We start from the raw sequence: 19399 nt of genomic DNA, 5'->3' as shown, positions 1-19399 counted from the left end.
CCTCGCTCAAATTAATGGGGAAATTGTCGTTTTCTCGGTCCGAATAGCACTTTTTGTTGGAGGCTCCCATTAAAAACAATATGAATATGTGAGGAGCCATCAAACATGTGACGTTATCGTCTGCGACTTCCGGTAGAGGCAGGGCATTTCTCTTAGCACCAAAAGTTGCGAACTTTATCGTGGATGTTCTCTACTACATCCTTTCAGCAAAAATATGGCAATATCTCGAAATGATCAAGTATGACACATAAAATGGACCTGCTATCCCCGTTTGAATAAGAACATCTAATTTCAGTAGGCCTTTAATGATTATTTGTAAAAAAAAAATTAAGTTGTGTTTGCTGTCTATTCATCCAGCCATCCATCCATCCATCCATTTTCTACCGCTTATTCCCTTCGGGATCGCAGGGGGCGCTGGAGCCTATCTCAGCTACAATCGAGCGAAAGGCGGTGTATACCCTGGACAAGTCGCCACCTCATCGCAGGGCCAACACAGACAGACAACATTCACACTCACATTCACACACTCGGGCCAACTTACTGTTGCCAATTAACCTATCACCAGGTGCATGTCTTTCAATAGATATAAATTGAAAAGGATTTGCAAATCATTGTATTCTGTTTTTATTTACGAATTACACATCGTGCCAACTTGATTTTGGGTTTTGTAATTAACATAGGTAATTGTAATAGCAACAATCAATATGTATATTTAATATATACACATGTTGATTGTTGTTATTGTTCCTTTCTTTTTAGGACGATTCAATCTGTCCTGGATTCTTAGGCTCAACTAAATTATATTTTGTCATCATCACACGACTTGACTTGTGTTTTTCTTGTAAGTAAAAAGGCATTTTTGATAATTGACGAAGAGTCTGTATGTCATTTCTACAAGTGCATTTTGAGATAATTGCTTTTGTTTTAACCATAATCAAATTAATTGCAGTAATTGTTTGACATAGTTTCATGTAATTATTTATTTTGTTCTGTCATTTTTATTGTACCAGTGTAGCGTGCAAATGTAACATTATTTGTGTTATTTTGCATAGATAAGCTTAACACAGATACCATACAGTAAGCATGGTTATTTGCTTCCGGACTTCTTTTTTTTTTTTAACTCGCTTGACTTGACTTCCTTGTTCGCGCAGAAAGAGGAACTAACAACACTGCAGCGCTTCTTTTATTACAATGGAGACAGAATAATCTTTTCTGCGTACAAGGTAAGAGTTTTACTTCGAGCCTGAAGTTTATTGATCTTCTTTCGGCAGGATGAAGCAGGGATGGAGTTTTGCTGCTGTTAAAAGATATCATCAGCAATAAAGCAATAACTTATTGCTTTATTGCTGGCAATATATTTCAAACATAAAAGCTGTTACAGATCACTTTCTAACAACGGATATTTGATTAACTCAACAACACGACAAAATACAAAAACATGCCTTTCGAAAAGCATTTATCAATGTGAGGTGTCGTTAATGGCCCGTGACGTCACCGAGCTAACGGAGATACTGGATCGATCCGAAGAATGGTTTAGATTAGCATCAATAGTTGCTACAGGTGTATAGAATCAGTAGATTAGGAGGCCCAACAAGCACATAAATTAACTGTCATAACGCTGTTGGCCCTGCGATGAGATGGCGACTTGTCGCACACCGCCTTCCGCCCGATTGTAGCTGAGATAGGCGCTAGCGCCCGCGACCCCAAAAGCAAATAAGCGGTAGGAAAATGGATGGAACACAAATTTGTAAGACAAATGCTGCCAGTTGACGGAACAAAACAGAAGTTGTCTAAGTTAGCAGGCGTATCAGACCTGAAGGATATTGTCCACTATTAGTAAGTAGTATCATTGCAGTTCTGCGATGAGGGGCGACTTGTCCAGGGTTTACAACGCCTTCCAGCCGATTGTAGCTGAGATAGGCACCAGTGCCCTCCGCGACCCCAAAGGGAATATCCATCCATTTTCTACCGCTTATTCCCTTTTGTTGGAGGCTCCCATTAAGAACAATGTGACTATGTGAGGAGCCATCAAACATGTGACGTTATCGTCTGGGACTTCCGGTAGAGGCAGGGCATTTCTCTTAGCACCGAAAGTTGCGAACTTTATCGTGGATGTTCTCTACTAAATCCTTTCAGCAAAAATATGGCAATATCGCAAAATGATCAAGTGTGACACATAGAATGGACCTTCTATCCCCGTTTAAATAAGAACATCTCATTTCAGTAGGCCTTAAATGATTATTTGTAAAAAAAAAATTAAGTTGTGTTTGCTGTCTATTCATCCATCCATCCATTTTCTACCGCTTATTCCCTTTGGGATCGCGGGGGGCGCTGGCGCCAATCTCAGCTACAATCGGGCGGAAGGCGGGGTACACCCTGGACAAGTCGCTACCTCATCGCAGGGCCAACACAAATAGACAGACAACATTCACACTCACATTCACACACTAGGGCCAATTTAGTGTTGCCAATCAACCTATCCCCAGGTGCATGTCTTTGGGAATAAGCGGTAGGAAATGGATGGATGGATCATTGCAGTTGTAATTTAAGTCATTGGTTCTCAACCTTTTCTCATCAAGTACCACCGCGGAAAGCACTTGACTCTCTCCAAGTACCGCCATAATTACCAACACATTAAAATGCAGTAGCGTAGTAAGCCCTAAGTATTCATTAAAACAAGGCAGAGGTTTTATTTAACGCATACTTTTTGGCAACCGCAACATTACCGTATTTTCCGGACCTTAGGGCTCACCAAATTATAAGGCGCTCTGCCAATGAATGGTCTATTTAAAAAAAAAAGTTTTCATGTATAAGGCACACGGCATATTATTATATTACATTAAATGAGTCATATTATTATATATTTTTTCTAAATTGAAAAAAACTTCCTTACATAACATGTAATGGTGGTTCTTTGGTCAAAATGTTGCAAAGATTATGTTTTACTGACGATTTTCAAGCCGCTTTCTAACTATCTCTTCCCGATGCGCCGTTTTATTTACATGGCTGACCTTCGGCAGCGTCTTCTTCCTGTCATCTTCATTGTACTGGTGTAGCGTGCAAGGACGGGATTGTCAAAAGATGGAGCTAACTGTTTTAATAACATTCAGACTTTCCTAAATCAATATTGGAGCAGCATCTTTTGTATGGAAAAAACAAGACCGGAAATGCGTCCCATGAAAAACCATATAACCGGAACGCTCTAATAACTAAAGTTCCTTGGGTGAATAATGTAAACTCACTACACAGGTATGTTTTAGTACTTTCATGGCGAGTTTACTGACAGATATAAGTAAGAACTTTCCACTACTTTATTTTAGAAATGGCAACAGCGTAGGATGAATGTCCCATAACAGAAAATAAGAAGCTTATTGACTACAGCGTTGACATGACAAAGGCAATTTTTCAGGATTTATGCAGATCCCAAAAACAGATCAGCAGGTACCAGAAGGTAAAAAAAGATTGATAGCTGCTCTTTGATAAACTCATTGACTGCCTGCACCAGCCTGCTATCGTAAATGCGAACATGAAAATATTAACTTTTTCCCCACTATAAACTTATGTAATGGACTAGTGATATGGGATACCACTGATTTTCTTTCTGATCTGATGCCGAGTAAAATTCAAGCTGGTATTGGCGATACCGATCCGATACTTTGTGCAAATATTCATAATGTTTCTGGTAAAATATAAAAAATAATGTATTTCAAGCGTTGCTGCTTTTGAAAAATCCTCCTCAAACAGTATAAATTCACGAGGTGAATTAAATGATGGCATTACTCTGCACTGAATGCGTTATCTTATTTATATTAAACTCCGTATGTTGTGTCTCCAAAAAGCTTGCAATAAATGGATATGTACACTTGCCATTTTATAATACTGAGTGTCTCATTTTAATTGCCATTCATTTCCTTGCCGGTACACTACTTGCTTATCTTTGTGGAAGAAAAAGTAGTTTGCGCCAATCGCGTTTCCTTTATTAGATCTAATTGATTTTGTTACTTTACGCTGTGTTTCTGTTATATGTTGAAGCACTTCAAGTGGTGCGGCTTCATAGCTTACCAAAGTCGTATTAAAACATTTTGATCGATTTTTGAGTGCCGTGTGTAATGTTCTATATTTTCAATGGAATATATAAAATGTTGGTGTTGTTGACTTGAGTCACATTGCCCTGTTAGTGTAGTCTACATGTATCTCTTATGTTTGACTGCCATCTACTGGTCATACTTATCACTACACGATGTACCAGATAAAATTGTCTCGAGGTTGGTAAACAAAACCAGTATTATTTTAGGTGATAACATTGATATGATAACATTTGGGGCACCGGGTTATAAGGCGCACTGTCGAGTTTTGAGAAAAAAGAAGGATTTTATGAGTGCCTTTTAGTCTGTAAAATACGGTACATATAGTTTGAACAGTAACATTGTGTTTGAATATAGAAAAATAAAACACTGTACTTTAATTAAATTATTATTTTGCATACCACTTGATAGAGCCCATGTATCACTTGACCTGCAGGGTTATTATAAGAGCATTACTGCCACTGTATTATTACTGAATTGCCTTTGATTTGGTAAAAGGTTATTGCTAGATTAGAAATCATGCCTCATATTGTATAGTTGTAGCCAAAAACTACAATGTTGGTTAACTTTGAAAATCAACCTCGCCCTGAGGACATTGCTAGGAAGACACGGGAAGATGCTTGTTTGCATCTTCTTTCTTTCTACACAAGTCTTATGCAGAAAGATCTAAATATCCAATCAGTCTGCACGCCAGTGAGAGCAGATATTGCACAGTAAAGGACTGTTTTATTATGTTTGTTGTTTCAATTTCTTGTTTAGCACTTAGCAATACCGCTACATGATGCTTAGTGTTTCTCTAGAGCTGCATCTGCTTAGCACCCAGCTTCTAAAACTTGTAGGTCATCCTCCTTATTTTCACACTCAAAAATATAAGGTTCTGAATCACCATTTGTTTCAAAGTAGTTGTTGTCTTTCATGGACTCTGACATGCATAGTAGTGTCATTGTTGAAGGAAATAGCGGTTTTGTATTTCCTGTTGGTCAACTTTAGTCAGAAGTGCTTTTATTACCTCCGTCCAGCGGAATGCACGTTTGGATGGTGGCATGACTTGGAAGAGTTGGCGGTGTACACAACGTGCACCACACATTTAGAAACTGGACTTTGAAATGAGCGCTAATGTCCCTTTTTTTCCGCCAAGCTGCAGAGATGGCGCATTGGGTGCAGCAGGGAGAGATGACGGAGTACAGGAAGAGTATGATCAAACGGGAGATGGAGATGGGCATGGTCATGACGGTCTTCAGGCAGAAGGTGGAGAGACTTACTGTGCAGGTCATCATGGAAACACGTCAGATTGCGTGGACACGTACCGCGGACAAGACTGATGGTGTCTGTGAGTATCCATCCGTCTTGAGGAAGCAGTAAATGTACCTTTTTTTTATTTATTTCAAATTGTCACTCTAATCCTAACTTTTTCACCAAAATGTGCATACTTTTTTCTATTAGCATCTTAGTTGCCGACACCAAAGCGTAATCAGATGTAATTAATCGTCCATTTGTTGCACATTTTTACAATATGCAAATATAAACAAGCTATGGGGAAAAAAAAAAAGCACACTCTTGGAGGGTTTGTGCTCTATTGCAGTTTGTTATGTGCTGTTGGAATTTGGAGGGGGTGACAAAAATTTGCACTATCAGGATTTAGAAAAGTACAATTTGAAGATTGATGCAATAACTAAGTGCAGTAGAGCTGAGCGATATGGACGAAAAAGTATATCTCGATATTAAACTGTGTATTCAATATATATCTCTATATATTTTCCGGTGAAAGTATACATATAAAGATATTCATTTTTGAGTGAGATTCACTGAAATTGAAATGAATGACAGTCAGTGGCACTTTTATTAACCCAGTTAGTCAAGATGGGTGTTAACGGCACTTAAAATAAACTGTTTGAGTAGCAAATAATTACTTGATATAAATAAAATAGAAAACTATTCTTTCTACCTAAAAGAAATAACATAGCTGTGCAAATAATACAAAATGTATAAATCTTAGATAAAAAAATATGTTTGCAGGCAGGCACTTTTTAATTCCCAGTCGACGATGTAATGGACTGTCACACAAGTATGGTTCTGGTCAGCGCCAAGTAACTTATTATTACTTAATTGTGCGGCTATGATCTTCCTCACTACGGCATAAATTTAAGGCAGCATTTCTCGGGCGACATATGCCCGGTTTGGCGACTTGAGAACAGTTTTGATTTGGGCTTACATGGTAAACAACTCAAATTAATTGAGTCGCCATTTGTCCAAAGGTGGCAGTTTGGGTTTCCTGGACGTCGTCTGTTTCGCTAAAAAAAAATGTTTAAGAAAGTGAATCCTTCTGCCATCTTTCACTAGTTTTTTTAATATATAAATCTCCCACTTTAATATTTTCGTCGTCATTTGGGGTGTGAGTGTCTGTTGTAATTTCCCTTCCTGGTTCGATGACCCGCCCTATCTTGCCCCTGATTGGCCTGACCCTAATGTTTTGCTCTAATGTCAACCAATCGTAACTCATCATAATAAACAACTAACCAATCATGGATGTTCTTATACGTACAAGCATGTCTGGAAGGAGGAAGGGGAAGGGTTTAGTAGCCCATGGAGTTTTGAGAGGGAGTGAGAAGCGGGGGAGAACAAGGAACACAACAAATACGCAGTGTTTGATCATTTTAACGTGAAATAAGTTACATCGCTATTACGATATTTTCCTAATTCATATCTTGTTTAAAAATATATCGCTTTATCTTACAAAGTCGATATATTGCCCAGCCCTAACCATCTTGTGTACTCTCTAGGGGTCTGATCTACAAAGATTAAAATAAGTACTAAATAACAGTGGGTACAAAGTATAAAATTATGTGTACCATTAGTAGGTGATCTACTAAGACGGTGTTGTACAATTGATAACAAGACAAGTGTCAGCATAAGCGTGGATGATTCTCTCTCCGTCTGTCTTATCAGCATGATCGCCTCATTTCTCACAGCCATTTGTGCGTAACTGTGCCAGTTTTCACGTTGATTATGGATGTACTAAATATAGATGCTAAAAGGGTATCAGATTTAATAAAACACATTGCAAGTGGGAAATGATTATACAATATTTGTAACGCCTTTTCCCCAGAGAGTGTTTTTTTTTTTAATAATCAGCATATGTTCTGCATGTTCATGATGCACCAAAATTTCAGCCACCGAAAAAGTTAGGCCGAAAATGGCCCCAAAATTTTATCAGCGAAACAGCATGTTATGGAGACGTAAGCAAGAAGCATGCGATTTTACGGATTTGAAGCAACTTGTCTGGCATGTATGAGCAGCCTATTTTTCTGACATGACTAAAATAGAACGATAACGAATCGCAACCAATGCACGTTGACGAGAAAAATGACAAAATTAATGAATAAAAACGAGACAAAAATGTTGACAGAGACGAAAGTCCAATCATATTTAATTTTGTTTTTAGGTGGATGGGAGAAGTTAAGAATCAATCCAATTGCAGTAGCATGTCGGAGACAGGTGGGGGATACATCACGGAGGGGTCCAATCATCCATCCATCCATTTTCTACCGCTTATTCCCTTTCGGGGTTGCGGGGGGCGCTGGCGCCTATCTCAGCTACAATCGGGCGGAAGGCAGGGTACACCCTGGACAAGTTGCCACCTCATCGCAGGGGGTCCAATCAGCAGTACTGTTTTTGTAGGGCACGGTGTTTAGACTTTTAACTGGGAGAAAAGGGGTGTAACAATAAACAGTAATAATGACTACAGCAAAAGTCCCAAAAGACATTCTGAAAGCCAACAACAATTACGTAAAAAAAAAATTATGATCCAGGACTTGTATTTTTGAGCCTGAACACAAAGAGGATGAGCAATATGTTTTAGAAGTCGAATGATGGATGCCGTTTTCTTTTGGTATTATTGCATCCACAGTATTGCTAGGTGCTAAACATACAAACTAGCCATAACAAACCAAAATAAAACGAACACTTACTGTATTATTTCCACTCTAGCTAGGATGTCGACCGACGGGACGCTCACTCAATTCCGTTTAGCGGAAAAATCAATCAGAATCCTCAGGAATGGTTAAAAATATATTCTTGCAGGAAATATCTTTTGAGGTCTATAGTGCCATCTTGGGGACGTAAAAGTTGAGCGGCCCGTCGTTCCATGGCCACATTGCCTGCACATTGCCACACTAGCAGGTGAGAGAAGCAGAAATTATAATTTGGCATTTACTTTTAGCAAGATTGAGATGAAGCAGAAGCAGCAGTGTGTCAACAGTATTATGACATGTAAATGGAGTATTGTTAACTCTTTCTGGATGTTTTTAGAGAGTGTATAATGAGTGCAACAGAGGAGCCTCGATCTGTTGACTCAATTGTTAGATATTTATTTACGATTTCCTATACATAAAAAAGACAAGCATGTGTGTTCTTGTCTTACATAAGGATTGTGAATGATAAACAGAACATCTCTTTAAAATGTTTGCGTATTTCCAGTATGACAGAGTGATAGATCTCTCAGAGTGCAGAAGCATTACTCCAGGAAAATACCGAATGACAAAAAATGCTTACTGAATCTGGGCATTTTGTGATATTTACCCAGTGTTTTTACATACTTTGCGGATTTAAATACAATTAGATATGGTTCCCTCCGGGTACTCCGGCTTCCTCCCACTTCCAAAGACATGCACCTGGGGATAGGTTAATTGGCAACACTAAATTGGCCCTAATGTGTGAATGTGAGTGTGAATGTTGTCTGTCTATCTGTGTTGGCCCTGCGATGAGGTGGCGACTTGTCCAGGGTGTACCCTGCCTTCCGCCCGATTGTAGCTGAGATAGGCGCCAGCGCCCCCCGCGACCCCGAAAGGGAATAAGCGGTAGAAAATGGATGGATGGATGGATTAATAGATACAATGGAACATAAACAAGCATATAGATCAACTTGTTTTTTCCACTCTACTGGTACTTTAAATTCAAGTTAGCAAAAAACAAGATTGATAGCTGCACTTTGATAAACTCATTGACTGACTGCACCAGCTTGCTATCTTAAATGCGAACATGAAAATATTAACTTCTTTCCCCACTATAAAACAAATACTTATGTAATAGTGATATGCGATACCACTGATTTTCTTTCTGATCTGATGCCGAGTAAAATTCAGGCTGGTATTGGCGATACCGATCCGATACTCTGTGCAAATATTCGTGATGTTTCTGGTAAAATATAAAAAATAATGTATTTCAAGTGTTGCTGCTTTTGAAAAATCATCTTCAAACAGTATAAATTCACGATGTGAATTAAATGATGGCATTACTCTGCACTGAATGCGTTATCTTATTTATGTTGAACTCCGTATGTCGTGTCTCCAAAAAGCTTACAATAAATGGATATGTACACTTGCCATTTTACAATACTGAGTGTCTCATTTTAATTGCCAGTCATTTCCTTGCTCACACACTAAAACTTACCTTTGTGGAAGAAAAAGTTGTTTGCGCCAATCGCGTTTGCTTTATTAGATCTCATTGATTTTGTTACTTTACACTGTGTATCTGTTAATATTCTCAAATAAATAAAGTATCAAAATTATTGATATTTTGATTTAAAAATCGATATTTTAGCATTAAGATCTGGTATTGGCATTATCGATATTTCAGTATAGAGCCGCACATTACGATTACATTTGCTTTCACACTTCATACCCTCACGGACCTAGAGATCCTCCGGAACTCATCTCCTAATTATTGCAAAAGTCAGGACACAAAGTTAGGCAAAATTTCAAAAAATGTTCAGCTTCCCTTGAGGACCCACGTGTTTGATTTGGCTTTGACCTAATATTTATTAATTTTATGGAAGTCATTTGTACGTTACTTTTAATCTTATTAGTTATGCAAGATTGTATATAGTTTTGCATCGTTATTATATATTTACTGTATATTTTCTTATTTTCAGATGTTTTACTTGTATTTCATTCTTTATTCCTACTTGTGGTTCTTACTATTTTTCTATCTACTTTCTAGTATTCCTCGGAGGAAGCTATCTGCATCAGAGGTTATCGCCCGTGCTTTGGGGACGTTTTGTTTCAGCGTCCTGGTGCCCATGGTCTGATGACCTCCTGGTGTAGATGGCTCCTGTGATAGTGTTTTCTCACTTGGCCCTGCTTTACTCAGCCATGCATTCATTTGGTCATATATTTGCATTTGTGTGTGTGTTTGTGTCTGGTATTTGTGTGTGTGCATATGCGATGATGGGGGATGTGGGTTATCATGGTATTGTATGTAAAGTACTTTGTGTTGCATTTCTTTTATGTATGAAAAGCGCCTTATAAATAAAGTTTGACTGATTGATTGAATATTTAGCTCAATAATTAATGTTGGTGCCTTGGGTTCTTCATTATTGTTTTTCGGTTTTAGCTCATACTTTTTATTTCCTTGTATAGCTACTGCATATTCATGAAGACAAACATGCTAAATGGGTTTTGTGAACTATGTTGATCAGACACAATCCTCTGCGTACATACTTAGTAGAACAGCTTTGTGTGCTCTCAAGTTTACACACGTGCAAACTTGGTAAACCTGTGGTGTTTTGCAGAATAAATGTTTGGGAATTTTAGAAGCAGTCCTGCAGTTCATCAATAATTAAACCACCTTTTTTCAGCAGAAGGTTTGCCTATTGGTGAGAGGATGCACATTGCTCCGCAAACCAAAACATTTTTTTTTCATGTAAGACATATTCTAATAATATGTATATACTATATTCTATGTAAATAAAATGTACTTCATTAAAAAAATACTAAATGTCACCAAAACGCATCCATTGAATTTGTTTCAATCTGCTCCCTTAAGTTCTTTAACAGCTATACATTTCTAAAATGATGTTGCTAAACAGATGTGTGTCATATTTTTTGATTTCTGACTTTCCAAAATGTTGACGCACACACGTCTAGGAGGGAGCATTCTTGTTTTTCCATCATCTGTCTTTGCAGCGTGTCAGTTTTTGACACATGCAAAATAAGATGCCAAATATTGCTTGCAAAACGGTGATAATATTTGATGAATCATATTGCGCATGCTAAATAATATTATTTACATCTTCCCCTCCCAGTATCGTGGGCGTTTTGATGATTAGCATATATTTTGCATATTAATGTAGACAGAGACGCAAGATGGGTTGCACGGATTATGCTACTCACTTAACAGACGCAATCACTTTGCACACGTTTAGTAGCTCAGCTAGTATCAAGTTTGCACAAGTTTTAGTACACACAAACCTTTAGACTAAAGCCCTAACTGCTTTAGTAAGATGGAATAAAAAATCAGCAGAAGAAAAGACAGTAGACAGGGACTTCAAGTGCCAACTTCACTAGTTTTGTGTTTTGTAAAATCAGCAGAAGAAAAGACAGTAGACAGGGACTTCAAGTGCCAACTTCACTAGTTTTGTGTTTTGTATATTGTTAGTATTCCATCGGTAGTGATGTCAATATCGATTTTCCCCGAAAAATATTTTCAATATTATATTTCATATTTATTGGTTCTTCCATCGGTACTATATGTACTTGGGGGCTTGATGTTCAATCAATCAATCAATCAATCAATGTTTACTTATATAGCCCTAAATCACTAGTGTCTCAAAGGGCTGCACAAACCACTACGACATCCTCGGTAGGCCCATGATTTTTTTGTTGTTTTTTTAGTGTAACCCTTTAGAACCCAGATTGATTTCCCCATGTGAGACAAGAACACATCTTTTTATTTTATTTTTATGTTGTTTTAAATTGTAATATAAGGCTAACAATGCAGCTGTTGTGTCCAAAATCAATATGTGATGGGAAATATTCGATAAGTACTGGCGACATTGTTATGTTTATGTTAAAATATATATTTTATTATTATTATTTTATTAGCACAAGAGGTTGTAAAAGCAGCAACATCAGGACATCAACAGCAACGATTTACTCAATGTGCCAACTTCACTGGTTTTGGGTTTTGTACAGCCCTAATCTTAATAAGACTAAACAATCCACTAAGTCGAAGAAGTGACAGTTAAACAGCAGACTAACACATCAGATGCGGGTGTATGTGCTACTAACCTCATTTCTATCAAGAATAAAATGTTTTGAGCACCACAGCAAAGTTCTAACATTGTTGACATATTTGATGCAGTGCCTTTGAAAGAGCACTAAACAGCTGTAACATAAAATGAAATATGTCTGCTCTGTGTTTCAGTGGACCTATTTGAGATCAAAGAAGTTCGTCCAGGCAGAAATTCCAAAGACTTTGAGCGCTTGAAAGATGGCAAAGATAAACATGAGGAGAATACTTGTTTCACCATCTTCTATGGCTCACAATTTGTCCTCAACACCTTGAGTCTGGGAGGTGAGTGCTTCAACTGTTTGGGGATTGTAAGATCAGATTCATTACGTTCTGAAAAAATTTCACGACTTGCACAAACATCAATTTTCTACCATTCATGGAATTCTGCTTTCACACTTACTGACAATTCAGCATTCAGCCCTCATATCATACATGTTTTTTTTAACGTTTGTAACTAACTGCAGGATAAGAGACAACTCAGTGGTACAAAAGTGCTGGAAAGAAAGAGCAATGAATGGATGAAATTTATCAAACAAAAATTGTAAAACATTCATCGTGAATTGTTAAAGACTATCAGAAGGCATAAACATAGTGACATATTACATGTACAATGATGTACATTATATTTAAAATCAATATGGTGATATGTTACATGTACATCAATGTACATTATCTTTAAAACAATATAGTGATATACTATATGTACACGTGGATATTATATTTAAAATCAATATAGTGATGCATTACATTTACAATGATGTACATTACATTGAAATATAGTGATATATTACATGCAAACATCAGTTTGTTATATTTAAAAACATAATAGTGATATATAATACATGTATAATAATGTGTACATTATATTTAAAACTAATATAGTGATATGTACAATGATGTGCATAATGTTGTGTTATCGCCTGTGCTGTCATAATGTGCTTGCTTGCTTGTCTACCAGTGGATGACCTCAAAAAAATTAAACTCATAAGAAAACAACTGCATGTTCTGTAGCTAAATTATGTTTAAACAATGAGATAATGTTGCACATTATTGTATGAGTACGAGACATGTGATTGACAATCAGGAAAGTCACTAACGTAATTATGACAAATTTGTTTTATAAAGTTTAATATGAAATAGTCACAAATACTGTATAATATTTATTTTTTAAATCTGTTCTCTTAAACCAATATTGGTAACATATCCTAGCACTGTGTTGGATGGGTATTTTTTTAAATTTTTATATTATCTGAAGCAGAGGAAAAGCAGCAAGTTCAACATTGATTACAAGGCGTACTTAAAATCCTTTCATTCTCTCAAAAATTGACCGTGCACCTTATAACCCAGTGTGCATAATGTATGGCATAATTCTGGTTGTTGTTACCGACCTCGAATCAATTTTACTTGGTACATGGTGTAATAATAAGTGTGACCAGTAGATGGCAGTCATACTGTACATATGCGATACGTGTACATGGCAAAATTACGTCAGTAAACAACACCAAAACTTTAAATGTTCCATCCATTGAAAATATGGAACATTACACATCGCGCTCAAAAATCTGTCAAAATATTTTCAGTACAACTTCGGAAAGCTATGAAGCTGCTTGAGGAATGTCGGCGCATTAAACATACAAGTATTGTTATGGTGCGTGAATAAGGACCGCAAAATGGCACCTATTAGCAGACATATTACCTGGCGTTTTGTTTCGCAATATTATGCAAAACCAACTTTTCTTACCTTCTGGTACCTGCTAATGTGTATTTGGGATCTGCATAAGTACTGAAAATGCGCGCGCCTGTGCCATTGTAGTCTGTGGCGACCCCGTAGTCATAAGCTTCTAATTTTTCCATACCTTCCTAAGTGGCATTCATCTTCCGCTGTTGCCATTTCTAATATAAAGTGGCGTAAAGTTTTTACTTACCTTAATCTGTCAGTAGACTAGCTATTAAAGCGCTAAAAACTGTAGTGGGTTTACATAATTCACCCACGGAACTTTATTTATTGGAGGGTTCCGGTCGGATGTTTTTTCACGGGACACATTTCTGGCGTTGATGTTGCAATTAGTGAGCCATGGATGAGGAGATGCTGCTCCGTTATTGATTTAAGTAAAGTCTGAATATCATTAAAACAGTTAGCTGCTTCTTTTGACACTTCTCCCACTCCGGTCCTTGCATGCTAAATGGCTAGGACAAAGAAGACGCTTTCGAAGGTGAGCCACGTAGATAAAACCAGCCACAAAACGGTGCATCCTACTTGAAAATGGTCCGTAAAACATAATCCATGCAACACTTTCACCAAAGAACTGTCATGCCGGAACTGTGGTTGTTTGTGCTTCCTCGATGCAAGGATGATGTGGGACGAGTCAGGCATGAATGTAAGTACATTTTATTTATTACTAAAATACAAAAAGGCAAAACAAAGAACGCGCTCGGTGGCGGCTAATAATCTATACTAAAACTTTAACAAAAACAGCACAATGACATGGGTATCTATAAATAAACAAAATATGCTAACAAAGATACTCAATAAACCAAAAACTTGCACTTAGGCGAAAAAATACACGGATCTTACGTGGCGTGGTCCAAAGGTAATAATAATAATAATGGATTAGATTTATATCGCGCTTTTCTATTGTTAGATACTCAAAGCGCTCACAGAGAAGTGGGAACCCATCATTCATTCACACCTGGTGGGGGTAAGCTACATCTGTAGCCACAGCTGCCCTGGGGTAAACTGACGGAAGCGTGGCTGCCAGTTTGCGCCTACGGCCCCTCCGACCACCACCAATCATTCATTCATCATTCATTCACCAGTGTGAGCGGCACTGGGGGAAAAGGGTGAAGTGTCCTGCCCAAGGACACAACGGCAGCGATTTTTTGGATGTCAATAGGTGGGAAGCGAACCTGCAAGCCTCAGGTTTCTGGCACGGCCGCTCTACCCTCTACGCCATGCCGCCCCTTTAGGTTTAGCAGCGTGGCAAGGCGTGAAGGTTTGTACGAGAAATGCAGGCATGAGGCAGAATGCAAAAATCCCAGAATAATAAACAGAAAGCAAGCGACATAAATAGTGGCCGTGGTAACTAGAAACAGGTGTGAGAGGCTGATGATCGGGGCGTGACTACGGGAAACAGTTGGAAACTAATGAGTAGCTATGGTAACAAAAACAAACCAGGAAGTGAAAAAACGGAACAAGAGTTCAGAAAACAAAACAAAAAATTATCAAACATAAAACCAGATTTACAGGCGTGACAAGAACCACCATCACATGTTATGGAGACCACAAGATAGAAAAAAAAAAAAAATAGAAGATTAAAATAAAATTAAAAATCGGTCTTAGCCTGGGCCCTGGTGCAGACTGAGGCCAAGGGAAAAAAACAACTGGAATTGATCAACGTGGAATTGATCAGAGATGTTTGCTTGGCAAGACATCCATGCCAGGCCCCCTTATAAATACACAAATAATATTGAAACTAGCCATGTGCCTAAGATCTGCATGCTCTGGCCAATCAGAATTCAGTAGGAGTCAGTAGCAGGTGGTTCTTTCTTGTGTTTTCAGCGAACAAAAGAGGAATGAATGCAATAGTGTATGGGAGCCTGTTAATGATGTGCAGTCAGAACCGCACACAGGAACACATAATCAAAAAATGGTACTGCATCAGATAGAAGGTGAAAAAGAAGAAGATGGTTGTGCACGGCAAAACAGGCAAAGGTATAGGAGATAAATGCAATGATACGTATAACTTTAGAAGAGCTGGGTGAAGTGAAGTGTATTTGTATTGGGCTTTTTTTCTCTCAAGACTCAAAGGGCTTTACATAGTGAAACCCATTATCTATATTTTTAAGCTACATTTAAACCAGTGTGGGTGTCACTGGGAGCAGATGGTTATAGTGTCTTGCCCAAGAACACAACGGCAGTAACTAGGATGACGGAAACAGGAATCAAACCTAGTACCCTCAAGTTGCTGGCAAGCCGTGACTCTGATTACCCTTAACATAAATATATTTGTATAATTTACAGAAAAAAAATGTGTTCATACAGCATTCTGCTCAGACATATTAGAGCTTTGTGTGAAAATTATGTAATGTGGGATTTTCAATGAAACATGCCGGCATATCTAAAGGGATACCAAAGATTTTGACTCTTGTTTAATTACCGGTACTCAATATTGTATTACAACGGAGGCAAGCTTCTTATGGTAGGAGCTGTACGTGACACAAAGTCGGGCCATTCCTCCACCGTCTCCGGTGCCATTAAATGTGCCACAAACCCCGGCTGCTGCTACTATCTACCCGACTGGGTCACAGGAACACATTTTGACAGCAATAGGTGGCAAAATGATCGCCTGGATAAATTAATAGACATTCTCACAGGTATTAAAACGAATATGAAGCATTAAATGCATTGGCGAAAAAGATATTTTTGTGTCCGTGTCTTGAACTTTTTATGTTCAAATGTTGGCAAAGCTTGAACAACTTCCTATGTGTATCGCCAAAGTATCCACAGCCTTTAGAAATGTGTATACAGGAGTCATGAAGATGAAGTTGGCATGAGGCACCGTACATTTCCCTGTTCAGTTCACTCTTGATACATCTAGTGTTTGCTGTAAAAAAAGGAATATGCCTATATTTTTTGTGTGCACGTAAGCTTGTTACATGAAGCCCATAAAGTTTTATTTTTGTAAATTAAATAGATTGTATTTTGTTCAAGTTTGTTAAACACAATACTTTTACAAAGCCAATTTTGGTTTAAATACCAATCTTAATATTAATGTAGTGAATAAAAATAGAAATATCTCAGGTTCAGGGCATATCTAATTTTTAGGTGAGATTAAAAAAACGTTTATGAATTGATTTTGGATCATAACTAATTGTCGCACATTTTTTTTTAATTGCTTGTATGCTACCTGTATGGCATGATGTGAACTCACTATGCATTTTATTTTTTGTTTTCTAGCCGATTCTGTGGATGATGCACATAAATGGCTATATGGACTTGAAATGTTAGTTCAAGAGACACTGGCCACTCCAACTCCAGTTGTCATTGACAGGTAATGACTACACCATTTTTGTAACCCCAATTACATACTCTCCCTAACGAGTAACGTTTTATTTTTGTCAAGCTGGCTAAGAAAGAAGATGTATTCTGTCAATCAGACAAAAACAAACAGGTAGATTTACCTCCTGACTTTTTCCTTTATTCCACTTTTTATTCTGTAATGCTAAGGGTCTGATCTACTAAGATTCAAATAAAAATTCTAAATAGTGCATACAAAGTATACAATCGTCTGTACTATTGGTGAGCATGTTGCAGGTGATCTAGTAAGAACGTGTACATTTGATAACTAGTACAAATGTGGTGCAGCCATTAACAGTAAATATTTAAATGAGGATTGTATGTGTCACCGTGGAGAAACTAATTTACTGCTTATTCATGTTATCATTGTCCAACCTGTGCTAATTTGTTATGTTGTAAAACATGCAGCACACAGATATAATCTGTACCACCCTTTCTGGGCATTTTAAAAGCAATCTTACAATAGAACCTACTTTTTTTGGGTGCCGAAGGTGCACTCTAGTAGACGCTGGCACCAATTTCAAGCGTGCACTGGTGTGATCCAGACACAAGAAACCTAATGTTGCAAGAAGTTTTGAAAAAACAATTGAAAAATGCCGGCAGACATGGTTTTGATTTATGTGGCTCCAAATGAGCCCATAAGCCATTCCTTAGTTCAAAGATATAAATACTGAACATGAGATACATATTATATAATAATATTAGGCATATCTGACAGAAATATGTTGTCTCTCATAAGGCACTTTTTTGGTGATAAGCTCGGCAGCACGGTGAAAGAGGGTTTAGAGCATCTGCCTCACAATACGAAGGTCCTGAGTAGTCCTAGGTTCAATCCGGGGCTCGGGATCTTTCTGTGTGGAGTTTGCATGTTCTCCCCGTGACTGCGTGGGTTCCCTCCCGGTACTCTGGCTTCCTCGCACCTCCAAAGACATGTACCTGGGGATAGGTTGATTGGCAACACTAAATTGGCCCTAGTGTGTGAATGGGAGTGTGAATGTTGTCTGTCCATCTTTGTTGGCCCTGCGATGAGGTGGCGACTTGTCCAGGGTGTATGCCGCCTTCCGCCCGATTGTTGCTGAGATAGGCACCAGCGCACCCCACAACCCCAAAAGGGGCACGCGGTAGAAAATGGATGGATGGTGACGAGCTGAAATATTACTACACTATTTGCCTTGGCAATCATTTCTTTTTCATACTAAAATTTACCAGGTCTGAACTTCTCGCTAGCAAGGCGCTGTCACTTAATGTTGATGTTATTCCGTCTCATCGGGTCAGCAGCCCAGCATCCACAAACAGACAAAGAGAGTGGATTACTGACAAGATGGTTCATTCCGTGCCCGATGGACAATGTCTCATTTTGTGAGACATGTAAACATTTATGGAAATGTGTACTGTCCTGCTTTGTGCACCTCTTGTCACTCTGTTTCTGCATAACTGTGCCAGTTTGCACAGACATTCGTCCTAAATATAAACGCAAAACAAGTTTAATAAAAATAAATTTTGAGCGCTAAAGGATATTGTTTGCATCTCCTCCTTTCAGTATTATGCGTGTTCAAATAGTCAACATATATTCCACATATACATGAAGACAGACACACTAAATGCATTGTCCATCCATCCATTTTCTACCGCTTGTCCCTGTCAAGGTCACAGTGGGCTAAAGCCTATCCCATTGTCATGTAAAAGATGCAATCCTCTGTGCGTCAAGTTTGCACAGGCATTGATAGATGCAAACCTTGAGTAGATCAGACCCTATGTATTGTACTGTATGTGTGATGCTGTTTCCTTTATTAATGTTTTTTTATGAAAGCAATCCGTAGCACCTGACTGCTTTGAAGTTTTTTTTTCAATGTGATTTTTTCAGCATATCCATGAAAGAGCTGAAGACCCTTCTTCCTTTGCTCAACTACAAGCCTCCTAATGCTCGCTCTCTGAAAGAAAAATTCCTGGTAACCTTACATTTTCGTTGGGCTTTGACCTAATAAATATTTATTTGAGTTGTACACGTGTGACCACATATTAATAATTCGCGTCCTGACATTTTACAGATTGTTTGTCTTTTTTAAATATTATGGATGTGCTTTCGCTCTCCAAAAAATAAGTTGTTTTACTCGCAGAAAACGTCTCATTCACCCTCAAGTTGGTAAAAATTCATCCAGCATACATG

The 19399-nt window shown here is 38.1% G+C and overlaps 1 protein-coding gene across 4 annotated transcripts in view; it reads left to right on the top strand.

Moving 5' to 3' along the window:
- Window positions 1-1089: 1089 nt before the first annotated feature.
- The window catches only part of plcg2 (phospholipase C, gamma 2), a 117847-nt gene continuing 99537 nt past the window's right edge, over window positions 1090-19399 (top strand). For 3 of the 4 annotated variants that reach the window (XR_009809549.1, XM_061919959.1, XM_061919961.1), the window contains exons 1-6: window positions 1090-1223; window positions 5224-5415; window positions 12288-12437; window positions 17113-17206; window positions 17279-17326; window positions 19097-19181. Coding sequence is in view for 3 of the 4 variants with exons in the window: in XM_061919959.1 (XP_061775943.1) it covers window positions 5232-5415; window positions 12288-12437; window positions 17113-17206; window positions 17279-17326; window positions 19097-19181 (561 nt within the window). In the remaining variant the exon portion in view is untranslated. The remainder of the gene's footprint in view (window positions 1224-5223; window positions 5416-12287; window positions 12438-17112; window positions 17207-17278; window positions 17327-19096; window positions 19182-19399) is intronic. The other variant, XM_061919960.1, reaches the window with a different exon arrangement.

Source organism: Nerophis ophidion, linkage group LG14 (assembly GCF_033978795.1).
Source record: "Nerophis ophidion isolate RoL-2023_Sa linkage group LG14, RoL_Noph_v1.0, whole genome shotgun sequence".
Lineage (NCBI taxonomy): Eukaryota > Metazoa > Chordata > Actinopteri > Syngnathiformes > Syngnathidae > Nerophis > Nerophis ophidion.
This window is presented reverse-complemented; position numbering and strand designations above follow the sequence as displayed.